Raw genomic sequence first — 26405 nt, 5'->3', positions numbered from 1 at the left:
ACTAGCAGAAACCTGGGAAGGGAGTGATCCTAGGGATCCCTTCCTAGCAAGCGGAGCTGAAGAAGACTTATGCTTCTCCAGCTAAGAAGTAGGGACTGGTGTCCCCAATGGTTGGGGGAGCAGTGCTCCCAAGGTAGGTGGTGCAGGAGCAACAGGGAGGGGAGTGCCCGCCACCATCAAGGGGGTAGGTGTAGTCTTCCGGCTCAGACCTGACTGGAATTCATGGAACTGATGGGGCTACAACTGCTCTCATAGTGGCAGCATAAGAGGTGGTCATAGCCACAGGCTGGAGGCACTACAATTTCCTCTTAGCCTCAGTGTAGGTCAGTTGGTCCAGCGTCTTATATCCCATGATTTTCCTGTCTTGCTGTACAATCCTGCAAACTGGTGAGCAAGAGGAATGATGCTCTCCGCAGTTGACACAGATGGGAGGCGAGGCACATGGAGCATTGGGATATGAAGGTTGTCCACAATCTTGACATGTGACTCTGGAAGTACAGCGGGACGACATATGGCCGAACTTCCAGCACTTAAAGCACCACATCAGGGGAGGGATATATGGCTTGACATCACAGCAGCAGACCATCACCTTAACCTTTTCAGGCAATGTGTCACCCTCGAAGGCCAAGATGAAGGCACTGGTGGCAACCTGATTATTCCTTGGACCCATATGGATGCGCCAGATGAAATGAACACCTTGGCGCTCTAAGTTGGCAGCTCATCATCAGACTGCAAGAGAAGGTCCCTGTGGAATATAATACAATGGACCATATTTAAGCTCTTACATGGCGTGATGATAACTGAAACATCCCCCAGCGTGTCATAAGCGAGTAATGCCTGTGACTGGGCAGAGGATGCCATTTTTATCAAGACTGACCCTGATTGCATTCTGGACAAGCCCTCCACCTCCCCATATTTGTCCTATAAATGCTCAACAAAAAACTGAGGCTTCATTGAAACAAAGGAGTCCCCATCAGCTCTCGTACATACAAGATACCGGGGTGACTAAGGTTCGCTGCCATCCTTAGCCATGTGTTCCTTGTGGCCAGGGAGAGGAATGATTTAGGGTCATACTTCCTTTCATTCTACTGAGACTTGGAATGCTTAGAGACCGCTGGTGTGTGTGATTACCAGAAAGTGGTGACATGGTATGCTTCATTGCGCGTCATCCACGCTGATGCCACCCACTCCAACCAGGGTCCCTTCCCACAGGCGCCACCCAACTGCAGAAAGGCCACCTGGCAGGATGGCTATTGCCGGGAGACCCAATGCCCCAGGATGACAGTTGTACACTCCTTGGCATACATGGGGAGTTAACGATGCAGGCATCAGCAGAGCGATCCCTGTGGGGTCAGGGGGCTACAACCAAGAGGGTACATGGCAGCCCGACCACAACAGACTGACTACTGTGCTGGATATCAGATGCAAATGAGCTAAGAAGTCCATTATCATCATCAGGGCAGAAAGCGATACTACTAAGTGGATGGAGGAAAACACATCCGGGAGGGTGACCTCGCCCAACCGCTGGAGAATGAGCGGAAGTGCAGTTCCACATCGACGAAGGATGGGCATGATGCACCATGTAAGGTGCCATTCCCCAACTGGCTCACTCTTTGGGAAAATTTGGAAAAATTGAGGTCGAACCCAACAGGGGACCATCACATAAAGGCCGAAACCTGTGAGACTCCTTTTAGTCACCTCTTATGACAGGCAGGAAAACCTCAGGCCTATTCTAACCTCCAGACCCACAGGGAGAGGGGGGGGGGGCACATTTAGTAGTTTAGGAAGCATGATGTCAAAAGGTTGATTGATTGATTGATTGAGAGAGTATGGGACCAAATGGCGAGGTCATCAGTCCCGCAATTCCAAAGGGGGTTACATAAGGAAGAGTGTCTGCTAAAAGTGAACGGATTCAGTCAGAGGAGTCAAATTATAGAAGAATGAACATTAAACACACACAGTATAAGCATAAAATGTGAGACCAAATCTAAAAACTGGAAAAAGGAAGGGGCGGTCATGGTGTCACAAACTGTTAAGACTGCAGAAGGAGTCGCAATCACAACCAACCCACCCCTGCTCCAAGATGAAAGGAGAACCTTATATAGGGAAATAAAAAACACTTTCACAGTGGAAACTGAGGACCAGGTCTACCATCCATGGATCATCCGCTAATATTAAATTTATGGAAGCAGGAAGACTATACTTAGCACAAAGGGTCAAAAGAAAGGGACATGCCACCAATATGTGAAATATCGTCAGTCTGGCACCACAACCATGTTGTGGGGGTGGGTTGTTATGTAGGAGGAAACAATGGTGAGCCGGGTATGACCAATGCATAAATGACATTAAACAGTGAACTCCTTCTGAGAGGGGTGGAAAGAAGTGCCCCAACCTGCAGTAGACTCCCCTCCAGATGGCATTCCACTGCTGGGCAAAGAGAGATTTTATGTATATCCGCAGCTGGAATAGTGAAAGGGAGAGGGGGGAGGTGGGGGGGGGGGGGGAGAGGGGTTAGTATCCGCTTCTCTAGCCAAACGGTCAGCCAATTCGTGCCCTGGAATTCCCACATGACTTGGGACCCAGAGAAAGACGACTGAACAGGCAGCATGCTCAAGGACAGAGAGAAGATCATGGATAGCAGAGACCAAGGGGTGACGAGAGTAGCATCAATCGATAGACTAAAGGCTGCTCATGGATTTGGAACAAATTAAAACACACTGGAAAGAGGCCTGAGAAACAAAGGAGGGCCCTGTAAATGGCTAGAAGCTCTGCTGTAAATACACTACATGATCCTGGCAACAAATGGTGCTCAAAGCTGATAGGAGATGTGAAAGTGTATTCCACCTTATCAGTAGTCTTAGAACTATCAGTGTAAAGGATGGTGGCACCTTGGAACTCTGCAAGGATGGCACATACAAGATGCTGGTAAACCATAGGAGCAACAGAGACCTTAGGACCCTGGAAGAGAGGTCCTAATTCGTGATCTAGGCACCATCCAAGGAGGGGTATGGGAGGAAAGACATTGGACACAGTCCAGTGAGTGCAGATGGAGATTCCGGCAGAGGGTAGCGAGACTCTTGCCATCCAGCAATCCCACCCATGGGCGGGTGTTAGGAGGGAGACATCCCTCATTGGCGAAGAGCACAGGATATACAGGATGGTCAGAGAATTGGCGAATGGCGACTGCATAAGAAACAACGCGTTGACTCCTCCTAATGTGTAGAGGGGGGAAATCCCTGCTTCTGTGAGGAGACTCAACAGGACTAGTGTGAAAGGCACTAATAGCCAGACGCACCCCACAATTATGGACAGGATCAAGGAGTTTCAAAGTGGAAAGAGTGCTGAGCCATAAACCTGACTACCATAATTGAGTCTGGAGAAGACCAGAGCATGGTAAAGATGGAGAAGAGTGCAACGGTCTGCACCCCAAGATGCGTGGGCCAGGAGGCAGAGAGCATTAAGCTTCCGCATTCATGTAGTCTTTAGGTGACAAATGTGGGGCTGCCATGTCAGCTTGTTATGAAAAATAAGGCCCAAGAAATGGGACTGTGTCACAGCATCAAGGAGCTGGTTGCCTAAGTGAAGTTCTGGATCAGGGTTTACTGTGGGTCAATGAGAAAAATGCATACCGGTAACACACGTTTTGGAGGAGGAAAACTGGAAACCATGGGCTGTGGCCCATGTAGAGGCTCATTATATGGCACCTTGGAGCTGGCACTCAGCAGATGCCATCGAGTGGGAGCTGCACCAGATGCATAAATCGTCAATGTACAATGCCGAGGTAACCAGAGGCCCAACAGAGGTCACAAGCCCATTTATGGCAATGAGGAAGAGCGTGACACTTAGCACAGAACCCTATGGGATACCATTCTCCTAAATCTGAGGGGTGCTGAGTGAAGTGCCAACTCGAACCTGGAAGAGCCAGTAAGACAAAAACATGTGGATAAAAATCTGAAGGCAACCACGGAAGCCCCAGTCATGGAGGGTAACTAAAATGTGATGGAGCCAAGCCATGTTGTACACCTTATGTAGGTAAAAAAAACTGTGATAAGATGAACAGCAGTGAGTAGAAGTCTGTCAGATGGCTGATTCCAATCAGCGTAAATGGTCAGTTGGAAATCGCCTTGCCCAGAAGCCACACTAAAATGGTGACAAAAGGCCCCAAGATTCGAGAACCCAACATAATCTGGAGTTGACCATCCTTTCAAGCAGTTTACAAAGCACATTTGTAAGGCTAATGGGATGGTGGCTGTCGAGAGTTGTTGGGATTTTCCTGGGCTTAAGGATGGAGATAACTATACTGTCTCACCATTGTGACAGAAAAGCACCCGTGAGCCAGATGTGATTGAAGACCCTGAGGAGCTGTTGCCTCTGGGGAATGTCCAAGTGTTGAATCATCCGATTGTGAATGGAGTCCGGCCCTGTGGCTGTCTCTTGTGAAGAGCTAAGAGCCTGCACCAATTCTCATTCAGTGAAAGGAGCACTGTAGGGCTCAACTTGGTGCAGAATGAAATGGAGGGGGGTCTCTTCAACTCTCTGTTTCTGCTGGAGAATGGCAGGAGGATAGGAAGAGGACAATGCAATCACAAAGTGTGTTGCAAGGTGTTCTGCAAGGACCAATGGATCAGTGCACAGAGCTCCTTGGATGTTCAGACCCTGGACAGTTGACTGTTGCTGGTGGCCCAGAATGTTATGGACCTTCGACCAAACCTGCGATAAAGAAGCATAATGTCCCCAGGGAGGAAACACAGCACTCCTGGCATTTCTTTTCATTCTGCTTAATAATGTAATGAGCCTTAGCATGAAGAAGCTTAAAAGTGAGGAGGTTGGCTGGGAGGGGTGTCACTTAAATTGCTGCATCACCCGTCAGTGGGCCTGCACAGTGACTGCGACATCCTTGGTCCACCACGGTACAGGCCAATGATGCTGGAGCTCTGTGGGTAGGGGGACAGCAGTTCCAGCAGCATGAAGAAGAGTGGCAGAGATGCCTTACATGACTACATCAATGGAATTCGAGAGGAAGGTGTCAAAGCGGACAGCAGACACGTATAAGGGCCAATTGGCCCTGCGGAATGCCCAACGTGGGGGCCTGTCTGCCTGGCAGAGCAACGGAATGATAGTGTCATTGGAAAGTGGTCACTGTCACAAAGGTCATCATGGGATAACCAATGTAGGGAATCCACGAGGGCAGGGGAGGAGATCGCAAGTCTGACAGCAGTGAAGGTGCCATGAACAGCACTTTTTTTTTTGTGGTTTTAGGGCGCACAACTTCAATGGTCATTAGCGCCCAGACTACGTTAGGAATGCACTGCAAGGCACAAGTTTAAAACAGCAACTAAAAGGGAAAACATGATAAAAGACAGATTGACAGGCATAGTATTAAAAAAACAGCATAATCAAATGTCCTTAGACAGGTTTGTTAAGTTGATAAAACGAAGAACGCGAGCAGCTGCTCCTGGGTCATCTGCTAAAATTGCATCTAGAGTACATGGCAGGCCAAGATCAAGACGCAGTGTATTAAAATCCGGACAGGACGTTAAAATGTGGCGGACCATCAGCAATTGCCCACATGGGCAGAACCGCGCCAGCGCAGCCATCAGCAGATGGCGATGGCTGAACCAGCAGTGTCCAATTCGTAACCGGGCCAAAACGACCTCCTCCCGCCGCGAAGGGCGTGAGGTGGACGTCCAAGCCGCGGGAAGAGGTTTCAAGGCCCGAAGCTTGTTGTCCATAATTGCAGCCCAATCGGCATGCCACAGTGATAAAATGCGCCGACAAATTACCCTGCTACAATCTGATGAAGGGACACAACAAGAAGCTGTCCGAGGCTGGAGGACCACAGCCTTGGCCGCAGCATCTGCAGCTTCATTCCCAGGGATACTGACATGGCCAGGAACGCACATAAAGCTAACCGGAGAACCTTCATCCACCAGCTGCTGAAGAGAGCGTTGGATCCGATGCACGAAAGGGTGAACCGGGTACGGATCACTGAGGCTCTGGATGGCGCTCAGGGAATCGGAGCAGATGACATAAGCAGAATGTCGGTGGCAGCAGATGTAAAGAACAGCCTGGTAGAGGGCAAAGAGCTCAGCTGTGAAGACCGAACAATGGCCATGGAGCCGGTATTTGAAACTTTGTGCCCCGACAATAAAAGAACACCCAACCCAGTCATTGGTCTTCGAGCCATCTGTTTAAATTAAGGTCATATTAATGAACTTTGAATGAAGTTCGACAAAACGGGAGTGTTATACCGAACTGGGGGTAACCTCTTTTGGGAGCGAGCTGAGGTCAAGGTGAACACGAACCTGAGCCTGGAGCCAAGGTGGCATGTGGCTCCCGCCCACTCTAAAGGTTGCAGGGAGTGAAAAATCAAGGTGTTGAAGGAGGCGATGAAAGCGAACTCCAGGGGGTAGCAGGGCAGAGACATACAACCCGTATTGACGGTCGAGAGAGTCGTCAAAAAAGGAACGATAAGACGGGTGGTCGGGCATTGACAGTAGCCAACAGGCATACCAACAAAGCAGTATATCGCGCTGGTAGGTGAGTGGCAATTCACCGGCTTCAGCATGAAGACTCTCGACGGGACTAGTATAAAACGCTCCGATCGCAAGACGTAAACCCCGATGTTGTATGGAGTTGAGGTGGCGTAAGATGGATGGCCGTGCAGAGCAGTATACGAAGCTCCCATAATCCAGCTTGGAGCAGATTATCGACCGATATAGGCGAAGTAGGACGGTTCGATCCACTCCCCACGACATACCACTGAGAACATATAGAGAACGGGTACAACGAGCAGCCAAATATGATGCATGTGGAGACCAATTAAGTTTCCTGTCAAATGTAAGACCTAAAAATTTTGTTGTCTCCACGAATGGGAGAGCAACGAGACCGAGTCGTAAGGACGGTGGGAGAAACTCTTTGTAGCGCCAGAAGTTAATACAGACCGTCTTCTCGGCAGAAAAACAGAAGCCATTGGCGACACTCCAGGAGTAAAGACGGTCAAGAGAACGCTGAAGACAGTGCTCCAGGAAACATGTATGCTGCGGGCTGCAATAGATGGTAAAATCGTCCACGAAAAGGGAGCCTGATACATCAGCTGGGAGGCAATCCATTATTGGATTGATCGCTATGGCGAAGAGAGTGACGCTCAAAACTGAGCCCTGTGGCACCCCATTCTCCTGGCGAAAGGTGTCTGACAGGACAGAACCCACACGTACCCTGAACTGTCGATCCATTAAAAAGGAACGAATAAAAAGAGGGTGGCGACCGTGAAGGCCCCATGTATGCATGGTGCGGAGAATGCCCGCCCTCCAACAGGTGTCATAAGCCTTCTCCAAATCAAAGAACACAGCCGCGATTGGGCACTTCCATAAGAAGTTATTCATAATGAAGGTCGACAAGGTAACCAGATGGTCAACAGCAGAGCGGTGCCTACGAAATCCACATTGTACATTGGTAAGTAGGTGTCGAGATTCGAGCAGCCAAACCAAACGAGAGTTAAACCATTCGCTCCATCACCTTACAGACACAGCTGGTAAGCGAGATGGGTCAATAACTGGAAGGCAAGTGCTTGTCTTTCCCCAGCTTAGGAATCAGTACGACAATAGACTCGCGCCAGCATGCAGGAACACGTCCCTCAATCCAGATGCGATTATAAGTACGAAGACGGAAACCTTTACCCACAGGAGAAAGGTTCTTCAGCATCTGAATATGAATAGAATCAGGCCCTGGAGCGGAGGACCATGACCGGGCAAGTGCATTTTCGAGTTCCCGCATGGTGAATGGGGCATTATAACTTTCACGATTCGAGGAGCGGAAGTTAGGTGGCCTAGCCTCCTCTGCATGTTTTCGGGGGAGGAAGGCAGGGTGGTAATGAGTGGAGCTCGAAACCTCTGCGAAAAAGCGGCCGAAGGCATTGGAGACAGCCTCAGGGGCCACAAGGACGTCATTCGCGATTGTCAAGCCAGAAACTGGTGAGTGGACCTTAGTGCCAGATAGCTGGCGCAGGCTACCCCAGACAACAAAGGAGTAAAACTGTTGAAGGTGCTTGTGAAAGCAGCCCAGCTGGCTTTCTTGCTTTCTTTAATAATACGACGACACTGCGCACGTAATCGTTTATTATTGATACAATTCGCCACTGTAGAGTGGCGTTTAAAGGTGCATAAAGCACGTCGACGAGCACGTAAAGAGTCTCTACATGCTGCGGTCCACCAGGGGACCGGTACGCGACGTCGAGAAGAAGTAGTGTGAGGGCTGGAATATTCAGCAGCAGTGAGAATGACTTCCGTGAGGTGTGCAACCTGACTATCGCAGCTTGTGAAGGTTTGATCCTGAAATGTTGCCCTGGAAGAGAAGAGCCCCCAGTCTGCTTTGGAGATGTTCCAACTAGCACGGAGAGGGGGTATGATGCAGGAGATGGATAACACACGGGAAGTGGTCGCTCGAATATGTATCAGAAAGTGCATACCACTCAAACCGGCATGCAAGTTGGGTAGTACATATAGAGAGGTCTAAATGGGATTAGGTGTGAGATGTGTCCAAAAGAAAAGTAGGGGCGCCAGTATTGAGGCAGACAAGATTGAGCTGGTTGAAAAGGTCTGCTAACAGGGAGCCCCTCGGGCAGGATGCTGGAGAGCCCCAAAGGGGATGGTGGGCACTGAAGTCTCCAGTTAACAAAAATGGTGCAGGTAGCTGAGCAATAATTTACATCATGTCTGCCCTGGTAACGGCAGATGATGATGGAGTGTAAACGGTACAAATGGAAAATGTAAAAGTGGGGAGAGTAATTCGGACAGCAACTGCCCGCAAGCCGGTTTGCAATGTGATGGGATCTTAGTAAATATCATCCCGGACCAGCAACATAACCCCTCCATGAGCCGGAATACCTGCCACAGGGGGTAGGTCAAAACGCACAGAGGTGTAGTGTGCCAAGGCAATTTGATCGCATGGGTGTAGCTTCATTTCCTGGAGGGCTACGACGAGCGGAGGGTGCAAGCGGAGCAGCAACTTCAAGTCCTCTCGGTTGGAGCGAATGCTGCGAATATTCCAGTGAATAAGTGCCATCGCAAGAAGAAAAGGAAGATGAAAGAAGGGGTCACCTCGAAGGCCGCTGAGGGCCTGGCTTCGAGCGAGCACTGCCGCCGCTATCAGTAGGCGGACAGTCATCGTCCATTGGTTCTATAGGTTCATCGGCCATCTTGTTAAGATGGCCGGGAGGGGGAGCTTCCTCTGCAGGTGAACGGCCAGATGCTCGGCTACCAGCTGTGTGGCCAGGCAAAACGGATGAAGGCCTGGGGCGGCAACCGCTGGGTGGCGCAGGAGAAGAAATGCGCCGTGGCGGAGAAGGAGAACTGTGCTTCCTATGAGCCTTCTTGGAAGGTCGTTTAGTGGAAGTACTGGTCGATGGCTGGGAGTTCGAAGTACGTAGGAAGTCTGCACGGGACGGTTCCTTCTTGAAGGCCCATGCATCTGACTTCTGTTTCTTCGTCTTGGCAGAAGCAGATGAAGGTGCTTGTGTCTGAGGGGTGACAGGAGGAAGAGGAGACATCGACCGCGCGATCTTAGCACTGGCCGAATGGACGACCATGGTGCTGAAGGTCTGCGTCGCCACCTCCCTGGTAGTCCGAGGAGAGGCGAGGACAGTACTGTATTTCCCCGCTGGGAGCAGCGTGGGCTTCCTACTAGCAAATAGCTTGCGAGCAGCCGAGGTGGACACTTTCTCCTTGTAGATGGGACAGCTGCGGGAGGACGCTGCATGGTCACCCTGACAGTTCACACAACAAGGAGACAGAGGTGGACAGTCACCCTCATGGGCATCCCTGCCACAAGTGACACAGTTAGCCGCATTGGAACAAGACTGTCGAGTGTGATTAAAACGCTGACACTGGTAGCAGCACGTAGGTGTCGGGACATAGGGGCGAACAGAAATAACCTCGTAGCCCGCCTTGATGCGCGTCGGCAGCTGAACACTATCAAATGTCAAGAAAAGTGTCCGGGTCGGTACAAGGTCATTGTTGACCTTTGTCATGACCCTATGGACAGCCGTCACACCCTGCTCAGTGAGGAAAGACTGAATCTCCTCGTCTCGTCAGTCAATCCGTCAAGTGATCTAGTATATACCACACCACGAGACAAATTCAAAGTGCGGTGAGCCTCCACCCGGACAGGGAACGTGTACAGGAGTGTGGCCCGAAGCAGTTTTTGTGCCTGAAAGGCGCTCTCAGTTTCTAGTAACAAGGTACCGTTACGCAACTTGGTACAAGACTTGACAGATCCGGCTATAGCATCTACGCCCTTCTGGATAACAAAACGGTTGACAGAGGAAAAATCCTTGCCATCCTCAGATCGAGAAACTATGAGGAACTGTGGGGCAGGCGGTAGTACTTTTGTCACTGGTGGCTGGTCAAATTTCCATTTGTGGGCAGAAGTCGAGAGAGAAGAAGAAGAGAAATCCATTACGGAGGGATCCCCCATGATTGCCAGCGTCTCCGATGGCACGCTCCTTCCTTGTGGGTACCCTCTCAGAGGGCACTCCCGCCTTAGGTGAATGTTTACACCTCAGGTCACACCTCCCGAGAAACAGACGGAGGGACCAATCGGCATGGTCATAAGGTATCAGCTCAGGCAATCACCCCTCCCTGGGCCTGGCCTTTACCAGGGGGTACGTGCGTGCCTTACTTGTCTACCCAGGGTGGGGAATTACGCGTTACCCCGTCACCGGCTACGCGTGCGAACGCGTGGGTCGGCCTTCAGGCGCGCACAGGGAGGAAGAAAGAAGAGGAAAAAGAAGAGAGAGAGGACAGACTGTCTCAAACACCGAGGCGGAGACCACAGAAGGCAAGGAGAAGAAGGCAAGGGAAAGAAGGCAAGGAGAAGAGTAAGGAAGACAGTGAGATGGAGAAGAACAAAGAAAGGAATGAACCAAATGAAGGAAGAAACGAGAAGAAGTGAAAAACCAAAATGACCGCAAATATAGGTCATGGAACCGTCCGTCTCCGGACGCAGGCACTAACTGCCCCCTTGAGGGGGAGGAACTCCTTTTAGCCGCCTCTTATGACAGGCAGGAATACCTCGGGCCTATTCTGACCCCCGGACCCGCAGGGGGGATGAGCAGCACTGAAGTGGGTAGGGGAAACATCGTTGAGGAGACACAAATCAAAGCCTGTGATAAGTTGGTTGATTAGGATGGTCGAGTCATTGATGTAACACTCCCCCACGGAGAATGGCAGGCATTGAAATCACCAATGAGGAGAAATGCGGACGGGAGTTGCTCAAGTAAGGTAGTATTAGGGGGTAGCTTGTGTTGTTGCCCCAGATGATGATTACATGAATATTTTGTCAGGATTTGTAAGCAGTGGGTCCTTGAGGTACGGCAATATGCAAACACGAGAAGTAAGTTTAAACAGTTTTATTGACGAAGGCAGATTATAAAACACACACGCTACGCGCACCCATCATCACTGTGCCTGACATCCTAACACCGGCTAATTACGGTCATATCGAAAGGCTCCATGGTGAGCTAGGAAAAAGAGATATATTTGTGCCTGAGTCTGCGCTAGTTAACACTGCACGCTGCGGACAGCAGCCAGAGGCATTACTCTCTGTCGCAGTGTGGCCGGACGCAAGTCTACTGACAAAGCAAATTATCAGCATTCCAGACAGGTCGGCTGGCCAGCGCGTGTTAACGTACCGTACGGCTGCGTGTAATCCATAGACCCTTACAGTAGATAGTGCAACATAAGCAAGTGGCCTACCTGGAGGGAGGTAGGTTTTTTTGTACGGTTTAAGGGCGCTCAACTGCTGAGGTCATTAGCGCCCAGTCACTGGTGTTAGAGCACATGGAATCTGCTAAAACTCAAGGGGATGGGGGGACACCAGAAGGACCTGACAAAGATGCAGATAAAATAAGTAAAAAGGTTCAATGTCTTTGGACAAGCCAGTTAAAGTTATAAAACGCAGAATACAAGCAGCTGCTCGAGCGTCATCACCTAAAACATCCGGTAAAGTAGATGGCAGGGACAGGACAACACGAAATTGACTAAAACGGGGACACGACAATAAAACATGGTGCACTGTTAATGCCTGACCACAAAAGCGCTGCGGGGCTGGGTCACCGGAGAGCAGGTAGCGGTGGCTAAACCGGCAATGCCCAATCCGCAACCTGGTCAGAAGGACTTCCTCGCGCCGAGATGGTCGGGAGGATGTTGTCCAAGCAGTTGGGAGCGGTTTTACTGCCCGGAGCTTGTTTCCTTGGAGGGATGACCAAGCATCCCACCACAACGACACAAGCCTCTTACATAAATCCCCACGAACGTCAGATGACGGGACACAATGGGAGGCTGGCCGAGGCAGGAGGACTGCAGCCTTGGCTGCAGCATCCGCAGCCTCATTCCCAGGCACTCCTACATGTCCGGGAACGCACAGAAAGCTGACAGAACCACCAGTATCAGCGAAAGAATGGAGGGACTGCTGTATCCGTTGAATCAAGGGATGGACCGGATAGGGAGCTCCAAGGCTCTGAAGAGCACTGAGTGAGTCAGAGCAGAGTACATACGATGAATGGCGGTGGCGGCAGGCATACTGAACGGCCTGATGGAGAGCAAAAAGCTCGGCCGTAAAGCTGGAACATTGGTCGAGGAGCCGGTATTTAAAGGTGGCGGCCCCGACGACAAAGGCACAGCCGACACCATCGTCAGTTTTGGAGCCATTGGTGTAAATAAAGGTGTGACCGGCAAGTCGAGCACGAAGTTCGACAAACCGTGAGCAATACACTGCAGCTGGAGTACCCTCCTTCGGGAGTGAGCTGAGGTCGAGATAAATAGGAACCGGAGCCTGGAGCCAAGGTGGTGTCAGGCTCTCACCCTCTCTGAAGGTGGTAGGGAGGGCAAAATCCAACTGTCGAAGCAGGCGACGGAAGTGGACTCCGGGGGTCAGCAGGGCAGACACATACAAACCGTACTGACGGTCGAGAGAATCGGCGAAGAAGGACTCATAAGAGGTGTGGTCGGGCATAGACAACAGGCGGCAGGCATACCGACACAGCAGTACGTCGCGCCGGTAGGTCAATGGTAACTCGGCAGCTTCAGCATAAAGACTCTCCACAGGACTAGTGTAGAAGGCTCCGGTCGCAAGACGTATCCCCCGATGGTGGATGGAGTTGAGCCGGCGTAAGAGGGACGGCCGAGCGGACGAGTAGACGAAGCTCCCATAATCCAGCTTTGATCGGACTACGGACCGATACAAGCGAAGCAGGACAGTGCGATCCGCTCCCCAAGATGAACCGCTAAGAACTCTGAGGACATTAAGGGAACGTGTACAACGGGCCACCAAATAAGAGACATGTGGAGACCAACACAGTTTCCTGTCCAACATGAGCCCTAGAAACTTAGTTGTGTCCACGAATGGGAGAACAACGGGACCGAGATGTAAGGATGGCGGAAGGAACGCTTTATATCGCCAAAAGTTGATACAAACTGTCTTCTCTTCAGAGAACCGGAAGCCATTTGCCACGTTCCATGAGTAGAGGCTATCTAGACAACGCTGAAGGCAGCGCTCCAGGAGGCATGTTCTCTGGGCACTGCAGTAGATCGCGAAGTCATCGACAAAGAGAGAGCCTGAGACATTAGGTGGAATGCAATCCATAATTGGATTGATCGCAATGGCAAAAAGGGCTACACTCAAGACGGAGCCCTGAGGCACTCCGTTCTCCTGGAGGAAGACGTCGGACAATACGGAACCCACACGTACCCTAAACTTTCGATCCGTTAAAAAGGAATCAATAAAAAGGGGCAGGCGACCGCGTAGGCCCCACCTGTGCATAGTGCGGAGGATACCTCCTCTCCAACAGGTATGATAAGCCTTCTCCAAGTCGAAGAACACGGCTACCGTTTGGCGCCTTCGCAAAAAGTTGCTCATGATGAATGTCGACAAGGTCACAAGGTGGTCAACAGCGGAGCGGCGGCGACGAAAGCCGCATTGGACATTAGTAAGTAGTCGTCGAGATTCAAGAATCCAGACTAACTGAGCATTAACCATGCGCTCCATCACCTTACAGACACAGCTTGTAAGAGAAATGGGGCGGTAACTAGAAGGAAGGTGTCTATCCTTCCCGGGTTTGGGTATAGGAACAACAACGGCGTAACGCCAACGCATAGGGACTTGACCTTCGGTCCAGACGCGATTGTAGGTATGAAGAAGGAAGCTTTTGCCCGCCGAGAAAGGTGTGCCAGCATCTGAACATGAATGGCATCTGGCCCCAGAGCAGAGGACCGGGACAGTGCAAGCGCACGTTCGAGTTCCCGCATAGTAAAGGGGGCATTATAAGTTTCCAGATTCAGCGAGTGGAAGGAAGGTCACCGAGCCTCTTCTGCCTCTTTCCTGGGAAGGAAGGCAGGATGGTAATGGGCGGAGCTTGAAACCTCCGCGAAAAAGTGGCCAAAGGCGTTGGAGACAGCCACAGGATCAACAAGGCCCTCATTACCTGAGGTCAGGCCAGGTACTGAGGAGTGGGCCTTAATGCCCGACAGCCGGCGCAGGCTACCCAAAACGACGGAAGAGGGAGTGAAACTGTTAAAGGAGCTGGTGAAAGAGGCCCAACAAGCTTTTTTGCTGTCTTTGATGACTCTACGGCATTGCGCTCGGAGTCGTTTGTATTCAATACAATTCGCCAACGTAGGATGGCGGCGAAAGGTGCCTAAAGCACGTCGTCGAGCACGGATAGCATCCCTACAAGCCTCGTTCCACCAGGGGACGGAAACGCGACGTGAAGAAGAAGTAGTACAAGGAATGGAACGTTCGGCAGCATTGATGATAACAGCCGTGAGGTATTCGACCTGACTGTCACAACTGGGAAAATCGTGGTCCGGAAAGGTCGCCAGGGAGGAGTAAAGTCCCCAGTCAGCTTTCAGTATGTTCCAGCTCGAAGGACGTGGGGATGGGGTGTGGTGCAGGAGACGAACGACACAGGGGAAGTGGTCGCTCGAATAGGTGTCAGAAAGGACATACCACTTGAACCGACGGGCAAGAGTGGTAGAACAGATCGAGAGATCCAAGTGGGAGTAGGTATGAGTAGAGTCCGAGAGGAAAGTCGGGGCGCCGGTATTGAGGCAGACAAGATTGAGGTGGTTGAAGACATCCGCCAAGAGTGAGCCTCTTGGACAGGATGCAGGAGAGCCCCAAAGGGGATGATGGGCATTGAAGTCGCCAAACAATAGGAACGGCGGGGGAAGCTGAACGATCAGGTGCATCATGTCAGCCCGACTAACAGCAGATGACGGTGGAGTGTAGATGGTACAAACTGAAAAAGTAAAAGCAGAAAGAGTAATGCGGACAGCTATTGCTTGGAGTGGGGTGGTCAATGGGATGGGATGGTAATAAACATCGTCCCGAACGAGCAACATGACCCCACCATGAGCTGGGACACCGTCCACAGAGGTGAGGTCATACCGCTCCGAGGTATAGTGGGTAAAGGCAATACGGTCAGTCGGGCGCAACTTGGTTTCCTGGAGACCAAGGACGAGCGGACAGTGTAGGCGGAGGAGCAGTTGTAATTCCTCCCGATTAGGTCGAATACCTCTTATGTTCCAATGAAACAACGCCATCGCTAGTCAAAAGGTTGGGGGAACGAGACGGGCCGCGGAGGGCCAGGTTGCGAGGGAACAACGCTACAACCGACAGGAGGCGGATCCGGTTCCATTGACTCGTCGCCAGCCGCGGCCGCTGACCCTGGGTGTGTAGGAGGGGCCGCATCATTTGCCGATGAAAGGCCGGCGGAGCGCCTGGCAGCAGAGCGTCCCGGCGAAACTGAGGACGGCCGGGAGCAGCGACTCACGGATGGAGCGTCAGACGAAACGCGCCGGGGTGGAGAGGGGGATAGAGACTTCTTCTTGGAGGCCTTCTTGGAAGGCCGAGGAGGCACAGGGATGGTGGGCTGGACCCGAAGAAGGTCCTCATGCGCGGGGTCCGTTTTGGAACGCCGGACCTCGGAAGCTGGAGTCCGGAACGTTTCCCCGATGGACGCCTGAGAAGAGGATCGCTTCTCAGGTGGCGTGGGGGGAGGAGGAGGAGGAGGAGGAGGAGGAGGAGGAAGGGTGGCCCCTGGGGCAGAGGGGGTGGGGGCCACGGGGGAGGTGGATTTGGAAGGGAGGGATTTGGGAGGCGGAGGCAGAGCCCCCTGATGGGCGGAGGAGGCGGAGGGGGGACAGGATAGGGGTGAGGATACCGCGGAAGGAGTGGACACAACTGAGGCGAACGAAGTGGTCAATGACACGGGATGGAGGCAGTCGTACTTCTTCCGGGCCTCAGAATAAGAGAGCCGATCCAAAGTTTTCATTTCTTGTATCTTCTTCTCCTTCTGATATGCGGGGCAGTCTGAGGATCTAGGCGAGTGGACGCCAGGACAATTAACGCACCGAGGTGGTGGGGTGCATGTATGTTCCTCACGAAGAGGACGTCCACAATCGCCACAAGGGGCTCAGCCTCACACCGTGACGACATGTGCCCAAAGCGCAAACACCTAAAACAGCGCATAGGAGGCGGGACGTAAGGTCGCACGTCACACCGGTAGCACATCACCTTTACCTTCTCCGGGAGAACGTCCCCCTCGAAGGCGAGGATAAAGGCCCCGGTGTCGATGCGACGGTCTTTGGGGCCGCGCTGGACTCGCCGGACGAAATGCACACCTCGGCGCTCCAGGTTGGCCCTGAGCTCCTCATCAGATTGTAGCAGGAGGTCACGATGAAATATAACCCCCTGCGTCCTATTTAGTGCCAGATGTGGGACAATGGATACTGGGATGTCCCCTAGGCGGTCGCACGCCTGGAGCGCCGCCGACTGTGTGGCGGAGGTGGTCTTGAGAAGAACGGACCCTGAACGCATCTTGCTGAGAGCCTCGATTTCCCTGAAGACGTCCTCAATGTGCTGAACAAAGAACATGGGCTTGGAGGTGGCGAACGTCCCCCCATCGGTTCGAGAACAGACCAAATAGCGGGGGAAGTACTTCGCCCCAAGCCGGCGGGCCTGTCCCTCCTCCCATGGAGTGGCCAAGGGGGAAAGGGCAGGAGAACCAGAACTAGAAACGGTACCTTTTCTTTTGAAAGACACGGCCACAGAGCGACCTGATACATGTTGACGTTTCATCTGCGAAACGTCCGCCCCGATACCACCCACTCCGACCAGGGGCTCTCCCCACGGGCGCCACCCAGCCGCAGCAAGGGCCACCTGGCAGGATGACCATTGCCGGGAGTCCTGATGCCCCAAGGAGACGGGCATCTACTCCTTGGCCGACGTGGGGAGGGTGCAGCTCAGGTATCAGCAGTACGATCCCTGTGTTGTCGGGGGGCTACAACCTAGAGGGTACATGACGACCCCACCACAACGGGCTGGCTACCGTGCTGGATTTCTGGTGCCATGGAAAGTCCATCATGATCGCTGGTGCAGATGGAGATGCACTATGGGCGTAACTTGGACAACCCATCAGGCGTTTAGGCCCAATTTGAGGAATAGTGGGTATGGTTACAACGCCAGTGCAATGCTGAGTGCCAAGGTCTTAGTGCACTTAGGACCAGTGGTACACCATGTAAGGTGTCCTTCCCCAAAAGGCTCGTACTTCTGTAGAATTTTGAAAAATGGAGGTCAAACCCCAAGGGGGACCATCACATGGAAGGCCGAAACGGTTGAAACTCCTTTTAGTCGCCTCGTACGACAGGCAGGAATACCTCGGGCCTATTCTTACCCCGGACCCGCAGGGGGGGGAGGGAGGTAGGCATTGCAAATGGTTTGTACTCTAACTGCTATCACTTCCAAGGTGGTACGTAGGGGGATCCAGTCACTAAGGACATCGGAGCAAACCAAAGTGCAGACCCCACCAGATGCTATCCCAGGGCCAGCACGGTTCCGACAATGTCCGATAACCACGTAAAGTGGGAGAGTGGTCATCACTTAAATGCATTTCTTGGGGAACAAGACAGAACGCAAAATATGCGGAGCCAAGACGTTGCATTTCTGGCAGGTGACGATAGTAGCCATTGCAGTTCCACTGGATGATCGTGTAGTGCGAGTCCAAGGTAGGCATGAAGGAGCTGAGGAGGAGGTCAGGTAACTTGGTCTGCAGTTGTCACTGACAAGGATGGGGTGACATCCATAAATAAGATGTCAGACTTAGGTTGCGAGAGTGGAGTTGGCACATCTGGGGCCACCAGTGATGCCTTCTCTTGGGATTTATGTTCCTTCTTCTCTTTCTGAGGTGGAGGAGGACAGAACATGGGGAGTACAAGCATCTGCAAGATCAGGAACTGAAAGAGAGCAGGCAACCTTAGGGCCCACAGATGGTGCTCCTCATGGCCGAGTTGTGGTAACAGTCTTCTGGCCTGAGAGACACTGGGGAGAGGGTTCCCAGGAGGGAGCCCGATCACTGACAGATGCCAAAGAAGGGGGGCAGGCACTTCTTCAGCTGGGGTGGGGGAGCCACTCCCTGATGGGAGGTCATGGGAACGGTAGGGTAGGTGGAGGGGAGAGCAGGGTGGGGCTGGTGTAAGAACGAGGAGAGTAGGAGTAGGAGTAAAGGAAGTAACAGAGGCAAAAGTTGAAGATAGTGACACCAGATGGAGTCACTCATACTTTTGGCGAGCCTCAGTGTAAGACAGGTAAGACAGGCAATCCAGGGACTTATATTCTTGTATCTTCTTTTTTCTCTTGCGAGCCAGGCAACCTGGTGAGTGAGGGGAGTGGTGGTCAGCACAATTAACACACAGAGGTGGCGGAACACAAGGTGGTTCCCTCATGAACAGGATGGCCACAATCACCACACAAAGGGTCCACTTACAGCAGGAAGACACATGCCCAAAACACAAGCACTGAAAGTACCAAATAGGTGGGGGGATGAACGGCTTCACGTCACATCTGTAGCACATAACCTTGTGCATCTCTGGGAGGGTATCCCCCTCGATAGCTAGGATGAAGAGGCCAGTATCGGTGCAGTTGTCTTTGCGACCCTTCTGCACACGTCAAACAAAATGAATGCTATGTCATGCCTGATTAGCCCGGAGTTCCTCATCAGTGTGCAGGGTGAGGTCTCTATAAAAAATGACTCCTTGGACCATATTCAGACATTGGTAAGGAGTGATGGACACTGAGACATTGCCAAGATGATCACAGAAATGAAGAGCTGTGGATTGGGTGGCACAAGAACCTTTGATCAACAGGGAGCCCGACCGAATCTTGTCCTCTATATTTTCCATGAAAAACCAATGGCTTTGTGGTGGTGAACGTGTCCCCATCTGCCCTAATACAGACGAGGTAATGGGGAAAGTGTTTCAGCCCAAGATGGAGAGCCTGGCCCTCCTCCCTGGGGTAACCAGGGAAGGGAAGGCTGACAGATCATATGAGACAGCACTTAAGGCTCCTTCACCATTCAAAGAGACGACTGTGTGGGAACAGCCAGATTTTTCGCAGCTTGATACGCTTCATGTGCCAAGTATCCATCCTGATAGCACCCACTCCAACCAGGGGCTCTCCCCATGGGTGCCAGCCAGCCACAGCAAGGACTGTCTGGCACGGCAGCCATTTCTGGGAGTTCCGATGCTCCAAGAAGACAAGCAACCACTCCTTGGCACAGGCTCAGGTATTCAAGTATCAGTAGTGTGATCCCTGTGTTGTCAGGGGGCTCAGCTATATGGGTACATAACAGCCCCACCACACGGACTGGCTACACATGCTGGTGACCTAGCAGGGTGGAAGGGACTACAGTGGGGAAGGGAGAGGGGAGAGGAATCCACACCGTAGACACTAGGGAGAGAGTTCTTCACCATATAGCTCACACTAAAAACAAGAAAATTTGAAGTTGAGGTCAAACCTCAAGTGGGGACCAAAACGTCAAAACGGTGAAAGAACTGGCAAAAGGAACAAAATTGCAACCAATACAAGAAACCAGGGAAATAGCCAGGTTGACATAAAGCAGAACACCGAGAGAGGGGAAGGAGGTGGCAACGGGGAAGGAGTGGGGATAGGGAGGGAGGGGGCAGGGGAAGGAAAGGCAGCTAGGGAGTGAAGAAAGAGCTGCAATAGTTTGGGGTCCATATGCGCCACGCATGAGCTCACGAAAGAACTGTGAGCCTGATGGGGGGCAAAAAGGTTAATGAAGCACAGTAAAAGGCCTACAATTTACTAAGAGGATGTAATTTCAATGACTAACTTCATTACTGCTTATAACTGTTTTTATGTAAGTAATGCAAGGATGCCACTTTCAATTTAATGACAAAGAGGAGAGTTTTTAAAAAAACTTTAGTGGAAGTTTTAGTTAAATAATTTTATTGTTAACACAAGTGCATGTCCAGACTGAACCAGTGACCATTGTTAAAGTGCTTTAACTTACATGAGTGGAGTTGTTCTGCTCATTTTTAACACACTATACTTTCTTCTTTATTCTTCACTGTACTGAACTTTCAAATCACTATTACAGTATAGTGATCATAGAGGAAATTATGTTAATGTTATTACTAAGTATAACAACTTCTGTACATTTAGTTAACACTTTCATGGTCAACATTCCTCTAATTTTACTGAAAGTGGAAGGTTTAGTTTTCAGTAAATTTAACACATGTAGCTTTACTGTTGTATAACCTCACACTGGCTTCTCTATAACAAAAGGCTTTCCAAATACTGGCAAGAATTGAGTGGTACCCTCTGTCCACTTATCTAGCCTCTTGCGCATTTGTGGAGTTGACAAACATGTGGTTACAAGACTGGAGGACAAGCAGAACATTAAAAATTATCCACATACAGAGTGCATTCCACAAGACCTTATAGTATGATTGAAACTTTTAAAATACAACAGGAAAAGTAGCACTTAAAATACATCCCAGTGCACATCATTTTCCTGAATAAAATGATCTGAGAAGATGCGTCCCACTTTGCACCTAAACTATCAATCACTTAGAAAGAATAATAAAATGATGACCATTACAAACCCTCTGTTGCATAGTAGTCTTAAGATATTGTCCCTCCAAGTATAAGGGGCAATCAGAAAGTTTCCGCTTGAGGGCATTGCTGCAGTTTATATGCAATGTACTGTGACTTCAGTGTGGGTATATAAGTGCCAACATGTAGGCATGGGATCTGCATGACATTCATGTCTTTCTGGCACATGTGCAGTAAATGTCGAAATGTGAACCACTGCAATGTTATTAGCAAACGCATCCAAATAGGACCAATGTGCTGTCAAAAGACAAACACGCCAATGGAGAATGTGTATGGGGCAGCATATCTGATGGAAACCATCAAGTTTTGTGCTGGTCGCAATTCAACCCAAGACACTGGTTGATCTGGCTTCATCCAACTCAAGTGGGAGACATTCACGCACCCACCCTATAGTGCTGATCTCTCCCTACATGATTTTCACACCTTTGGTCCCTTGAAAAAGACCTCAAGAGGTTGATAATTCGTGTCAGACAAAGATGAGCAGTTGAATTGGTCAGGAAACCAATGTAGTGGGGAATTTTGAAAAAAGCTGTTTCAGAAGAAAAATACTAGGAAATAAGGAAGTCTGTTCATATGAACTAGTAGCATAGATGCCCCTTGATTGGAATATGCATTAGTTATTACATGAATACTAATAGATGCAGTGTTATGGATGTTTCAAATATGAAAACATCCATCCTTTAAAAAATGGTTTCATAAGAAAAACGCACAGAACAAAATGTTGATATTTTGCCACATTAGTGAATTAAATGTTACAAAAATGACCCTAAGCCACAGGAAATGAAAACATCACTTTTAAACTCATAAAAGGAACACGTGGAAATATCTGAAAAGCTACATAAAATGTGTTTTCACTTGTGATGAACTGTTCCTCAGTCATCATGTGCTGAACCACTGTCAGTAGTGCAGCTCAAAAGTTCCTTGTAGAATTCCATATGCTCATTTGGAACGTAATGCTGTATCTTTTCTAAGTCTTGAATTTTTGTACTTTGACACTTGCCTTGCTAGAGAGGCAGGGTTTTTTGGTGAAAGAACAGCTTTTCTCTGATGCGCAACAAAGAATGTGTGGTTCACTAACCAATTAATACAATTGATCCTTTTTTAGGAACCCAGCTCTGGCAAGTACACAAAGTGAAAGAAGCTGCTGATTGCAGAGTTATAACTGTCACCTCTTGGCTTGTTCCTTGTTTCTTCAAAAACTGTCGTCTTACAATATCATATCTACCAGCCTTTAAAGTCTATAATGTCAGATTTGTCAACTTTAAATTTCCACGTTTTGTTCTACTTTGTAGAATGCGACTTATTTGATCAACAGTGAATATCCTGTCACTCTGTCGAAGCGTCTTTGAACTGACACCAAAGTCTTGATCGTATGGCAAAAAGCTATGTCCTCTTACTGGGAAATATGTTGAATAAGTCTGAAATGTCCAGAATCTGTCAAAGTAGGAATCTAGACAGTGTTTGGTTTTTGTTCTGTCCCTTGCAGTTATCATAGAACAGTCGAAGCTCTCTGATATTTTCGGGATAGCCTTCAGATAATCAAAAAGGAACAGACTTCACTCGCACCCTTTCCACCAGTTCCTTCAAAATAAATACACAAAGTGCTCGAGCCCTTATTTGTGTCCTGAATGTTTGCAGTCACCAGACCACTGGCTACTGTTCAATTTCAAAAGGACGTATGTCAATGACTTATGCATATTCAAAACAAAATGTAATTTTCAGTTCCATGTTAGAAGGCAACCAAATATGTGAAAGATGTCCTTTAAAACACAAATGATAGATCTATGCTCATAGTTTATGAATCACTATAAAACATGCTGCAGCCAAAGTAGCGACTTACACCCTTTTAAAGAAGACCAATTCAGTTACAGACTTCTTCACACAGCAGGACATGTGTTTTACCATATGGGTATATTCAATTTGCTATGTCAGTGGGACTGCCTCAATGCTCAAGGCAATTTCCCTGACTGGCATACTGATTCTGGACTGTACAATCTTCAAATGGAAACTTTTTGATTGCCCCTTATAGTATCATGGTCAAAAAATGTATCAATGAGGAATCACAAAGGAATGTCTTGTATTGTCACTTGCAGGTGAATGAGCTTGTCAGCTACAGAGTGATACCTTCTTAATCCACACTAGAAGTGACTGAAGATTTCTTTTTCCCAGAGTTTATAAAAGGATGCTGTTGATAATGTGTTCAAGCATTTTTCTGCTATAATTGGCAAGTCAAACACTTAGCACTTTGAAACATGACACTTCTGATTTTATTAGAGGAATCATGATAGCTTCACTCTGGTAGTTGTGATGCTGTCTTCACAATCTTAAAGGCTGCTACATTCTTTTTTGGTAGCCAGGATGTTACCATTCACTTTGGCACAAAAGCATCTTTAACTGTTGACATATTCATTATTGCCAGGAGACTGACAGCCTCTCTGCTGTTCTGAGGTCTGTGGGATGCATACTTCAGCAGTACAATGGACAACACTTTCAATACTGTTAGATGTCTGTACATTGCCCAATTTTCAGTGGGTAACCATTTTGGTGGTTTCCTTTCAGGAACTGCCCTATGATGTTTAACAAGATTGGTAAGTGGCCATTCAACTATAAATTTGTAAAAACTTACCACTCAGCTGTGACCACATGGGAAAGTAAACAAATGGAAAGGTCTGTGGCAGAACAAGATTCTGTTGCATAGTTTAAGTGCATCGCTTGGTCTCTAAGATGCATATGTCCTCTGACGAGATGAGAACCAAGTATTTGGCCACTAGGATAGGTGCTTTGGAGTCCCAGAGATCAAAGGAATTAAGTTCCCAGGGAAGAGGAATAGATGAGGTAGTTCCCTAATTTGCAGAGCCTCTGTCAAGTGGACTTGTCATAGACTCACTGACTACACTGATCTCATCCAATGTGTGAATAGCTAATGGAAAAAGATCGTCTGATGGCTCCCACAAGAGCCTCCAGCCAGTAAATCCACTATTACACCCAAGACTGTATTTCAGCTGGTCATTCCATGAAAGACAATGAAACAGAAATTTTGGCCCATCTAACTTTTGCAACTCCTATCAATGAATCAGTGGAGATTCAACTGGATGTGACCCTTGTCAATCAGGATGACTGTTTCTAATTGCATAATTTACGGAATACTGTTACAGGAAAACTTCATGCTCTGTGTAGTCAGCATCATTCTGCAATTTTACAATGTGAAGCAATTGATTCAATACCGACAAATCAAGCTTTCATCTAGGACAGCACTCAGCAGTGCACAGACTTTCAGCAGATGCACATGTGCTCTAACAAACTTACACAGTGATAGCTTTGTAAACTATAAATTTTAAGCAGGAGACCTCAGTGCACTTTCACCCAAAGATGGCACAAAAACAAAGCACAAAATATTGAGGCAGCAAATTACCCCATCCTGCAGTGTGACCAAAATTTCATTTTACTACAAAGTTATTTTCACAGTCTGACAGCAAAAATGCTCTAATCCACCAGCTTTTAAGGGATGGTCTTTGTCTTTGCTGCAGTTTACTCTACTTGTCTGCAATTTAACTCCATATTCTTCTGATGCAATAGAAAAAAATTGCCTTGACTGCATGGTGTACATATCATTAGTTTTGGAGCAGGTATGGGCAATGGTACATTTATTACCTTGCATATACTGGTATTTGTACATTTCCTTGATCTCAGTAGAGACATTCTCTTACATTGCCATTTCTTCAGGGTTTCGATCAAAGAGGTTATATAGCTTTTGAGACAGCATCACCTGCAATGCTCACTTTATTTCACTGTAGTGGATTTACTTTCAGCTGCTTAGCATATACCATGCATTCTCAGCTCCAAATGGGATTACCTTACTGGTAATTAATATGGTTGACTGCTGCACACTTAATACATATGGATGTTTCACTGCCAGGCCAGGCACACAGCGTGAGGTTCTGCTGTGCATGCTGGCAGCAGTCAGTGTGTTAATATACTTTAATTATGCAGGATTATATGGGGATTCTGTTTCATGAATTGCTGATCAACATCAGTCATAGGTTAGTTCACATGTATATGAAACAGTGCTGTGCCCAAATCTCTGGCATTTGAAGCACCTCTTTGGCTTTTGAATATAGGTCACGAACTTAACACACAGCTCCAGTATTTGTATGTTATGGAAATGTATCTGTTTTAAGTAAATGCCTCTGTTTTCTCCAGTATGACATTTTTTTCATACTTTTTTATTTCTGCAACATCCACTTCTGACCACTCTTCATGCAACTTTCAGAGCTGTTTTGATGGTATCACAGCACAACACATTTGTAGGAATTAAAACTAGGAGTACCAATTTTGATTTACAAGGGTAATCTAGTTTTGTAATTTATATTGAAAATTTTGAAAAATTATTTTTCATGATTTTTTTCACTTATTTCTAGAACTGTTTTAAGTGTTTTAGCTGAACTTAATCAAAAATTTAAATATAATGGAGGTGTTTGAAGTGACTTCCCCCTTAGCAGATGCAATTTTTCACAACAAATCTCATACTCAGTATTTTCAGGTTCTGTGCCTTGCTTACCCATCACCAATTCTCTAAAAATATCTCTTTAATAAAAGCCAACAACTATTGATAAAATTTATATATTTTTTTTTTATTTTTGTGATGCTGATGAAGTAAAACCCCAACTTTCAAAGGCTGTATATGGTTTTGAAAATGTGTTTGTATTGCTGGACTCAAGTGGCGTGCAATTCACAGTGGGATTGAGATCCAGCTTATTAGTTATTTGTAGCTTGTTGAACTGATGCAGCCCCAGTCAGAAGGGTGTCTCCACTACATCCTGATTTTAAGAAAGGTCATTTTTTTTAAATGAAGAGGACTACTTTTTTACCTAGTAACAGCAAATTTATGTTGCCAAAGATGTGCTCAGTTATTATTCATAGTTTTACTTCGTTTGAGACCTGATGATGTCGATATCAATCTCGAGTTCACTTGGTTGGGTGTTTACAGTCCCTAGTGGTCTACTCAAACTATTGGGAATGTTAATAGCCTGTTGCCAGTTCAATGAAATTCCAGTAACTAGTTAAGAATATACGAGTTAACTCAAACAGAACCCCACTTGCCTGAGCAAGTCTTATACAACTAAGGTGGAGAGATTGCCCAGAGACTGCCCATGAAAAATTATTTTGTCTCAAGCCATCCATTCCACTGGCATATAACACCATCTTGAGATTTGCCCTACTATTTCTCCAGAAGCATTTCCAATATTTTACACTCTTAGTCTGTTATTTGTACATCCAGACTCCTCGTTGGAGAATATACTGTTTTAGTTTTACCTTTAATTACTCCACAGATGTTTAGCAATTTACAAAAAAGGATTGCAAAGACAAGGGGGATACCGTGACATTACAAATGTCACTATGTTGCGCAATAATACACCATGCGCCCGAGTTGC

At 48.5% G+C, this 26405-nt stretch overlaps 1 protein-coding gene across 2 annotated transcripts in view; it reads right to left on the bottom strand.

Annotated features, from left to right (window-relative positions):
* Positions 1 to 26405, bottom strand: part of LOC126419322 (ankyrin repeat and SAM domain-containing protein 3-like) — a 123016-nt gene that overhangs the window by 95437 nt on the left and 1174 nt on the right. The window contains exon 1 of one of the 2 annotated variants that reach the window (XM_050086501.1): positions 20369 to 20455. The exons of the other annotated variant lie outside the window; for it this stretch is intronic. Coding sequence (XP_049942458.1) covers positions 20369 to 20391 — 23 coding nt within the window. The 5' untranslated portion in view covers positions 20392 to 20455. Of the gene's footprint in view, positions 1 to 20368; positions 20456 to 26405 lie in introns of those variants that run through there. 2 annotated transcript variants of the gene reach the window in all.

This window comes from Schistocerca serialis, chromosome 9, assembly GCF_023864345.2.
Source record: "Schistocerca serialis cubense isolate TAMUIC-IGC-003099 chromosome 9, iqSchSeri2.2, whole genome shotgun sequence".
NCBI classification, from domain to species: Eukaryota; Metazoa; Arthropoda; class Insecta; order Orthoptera; family Acrididae; genus Schistocerca; species Schistocerca serialis.
This window is presented reverse-complemented; position numbering and strand designations above follow the sequence as displayed.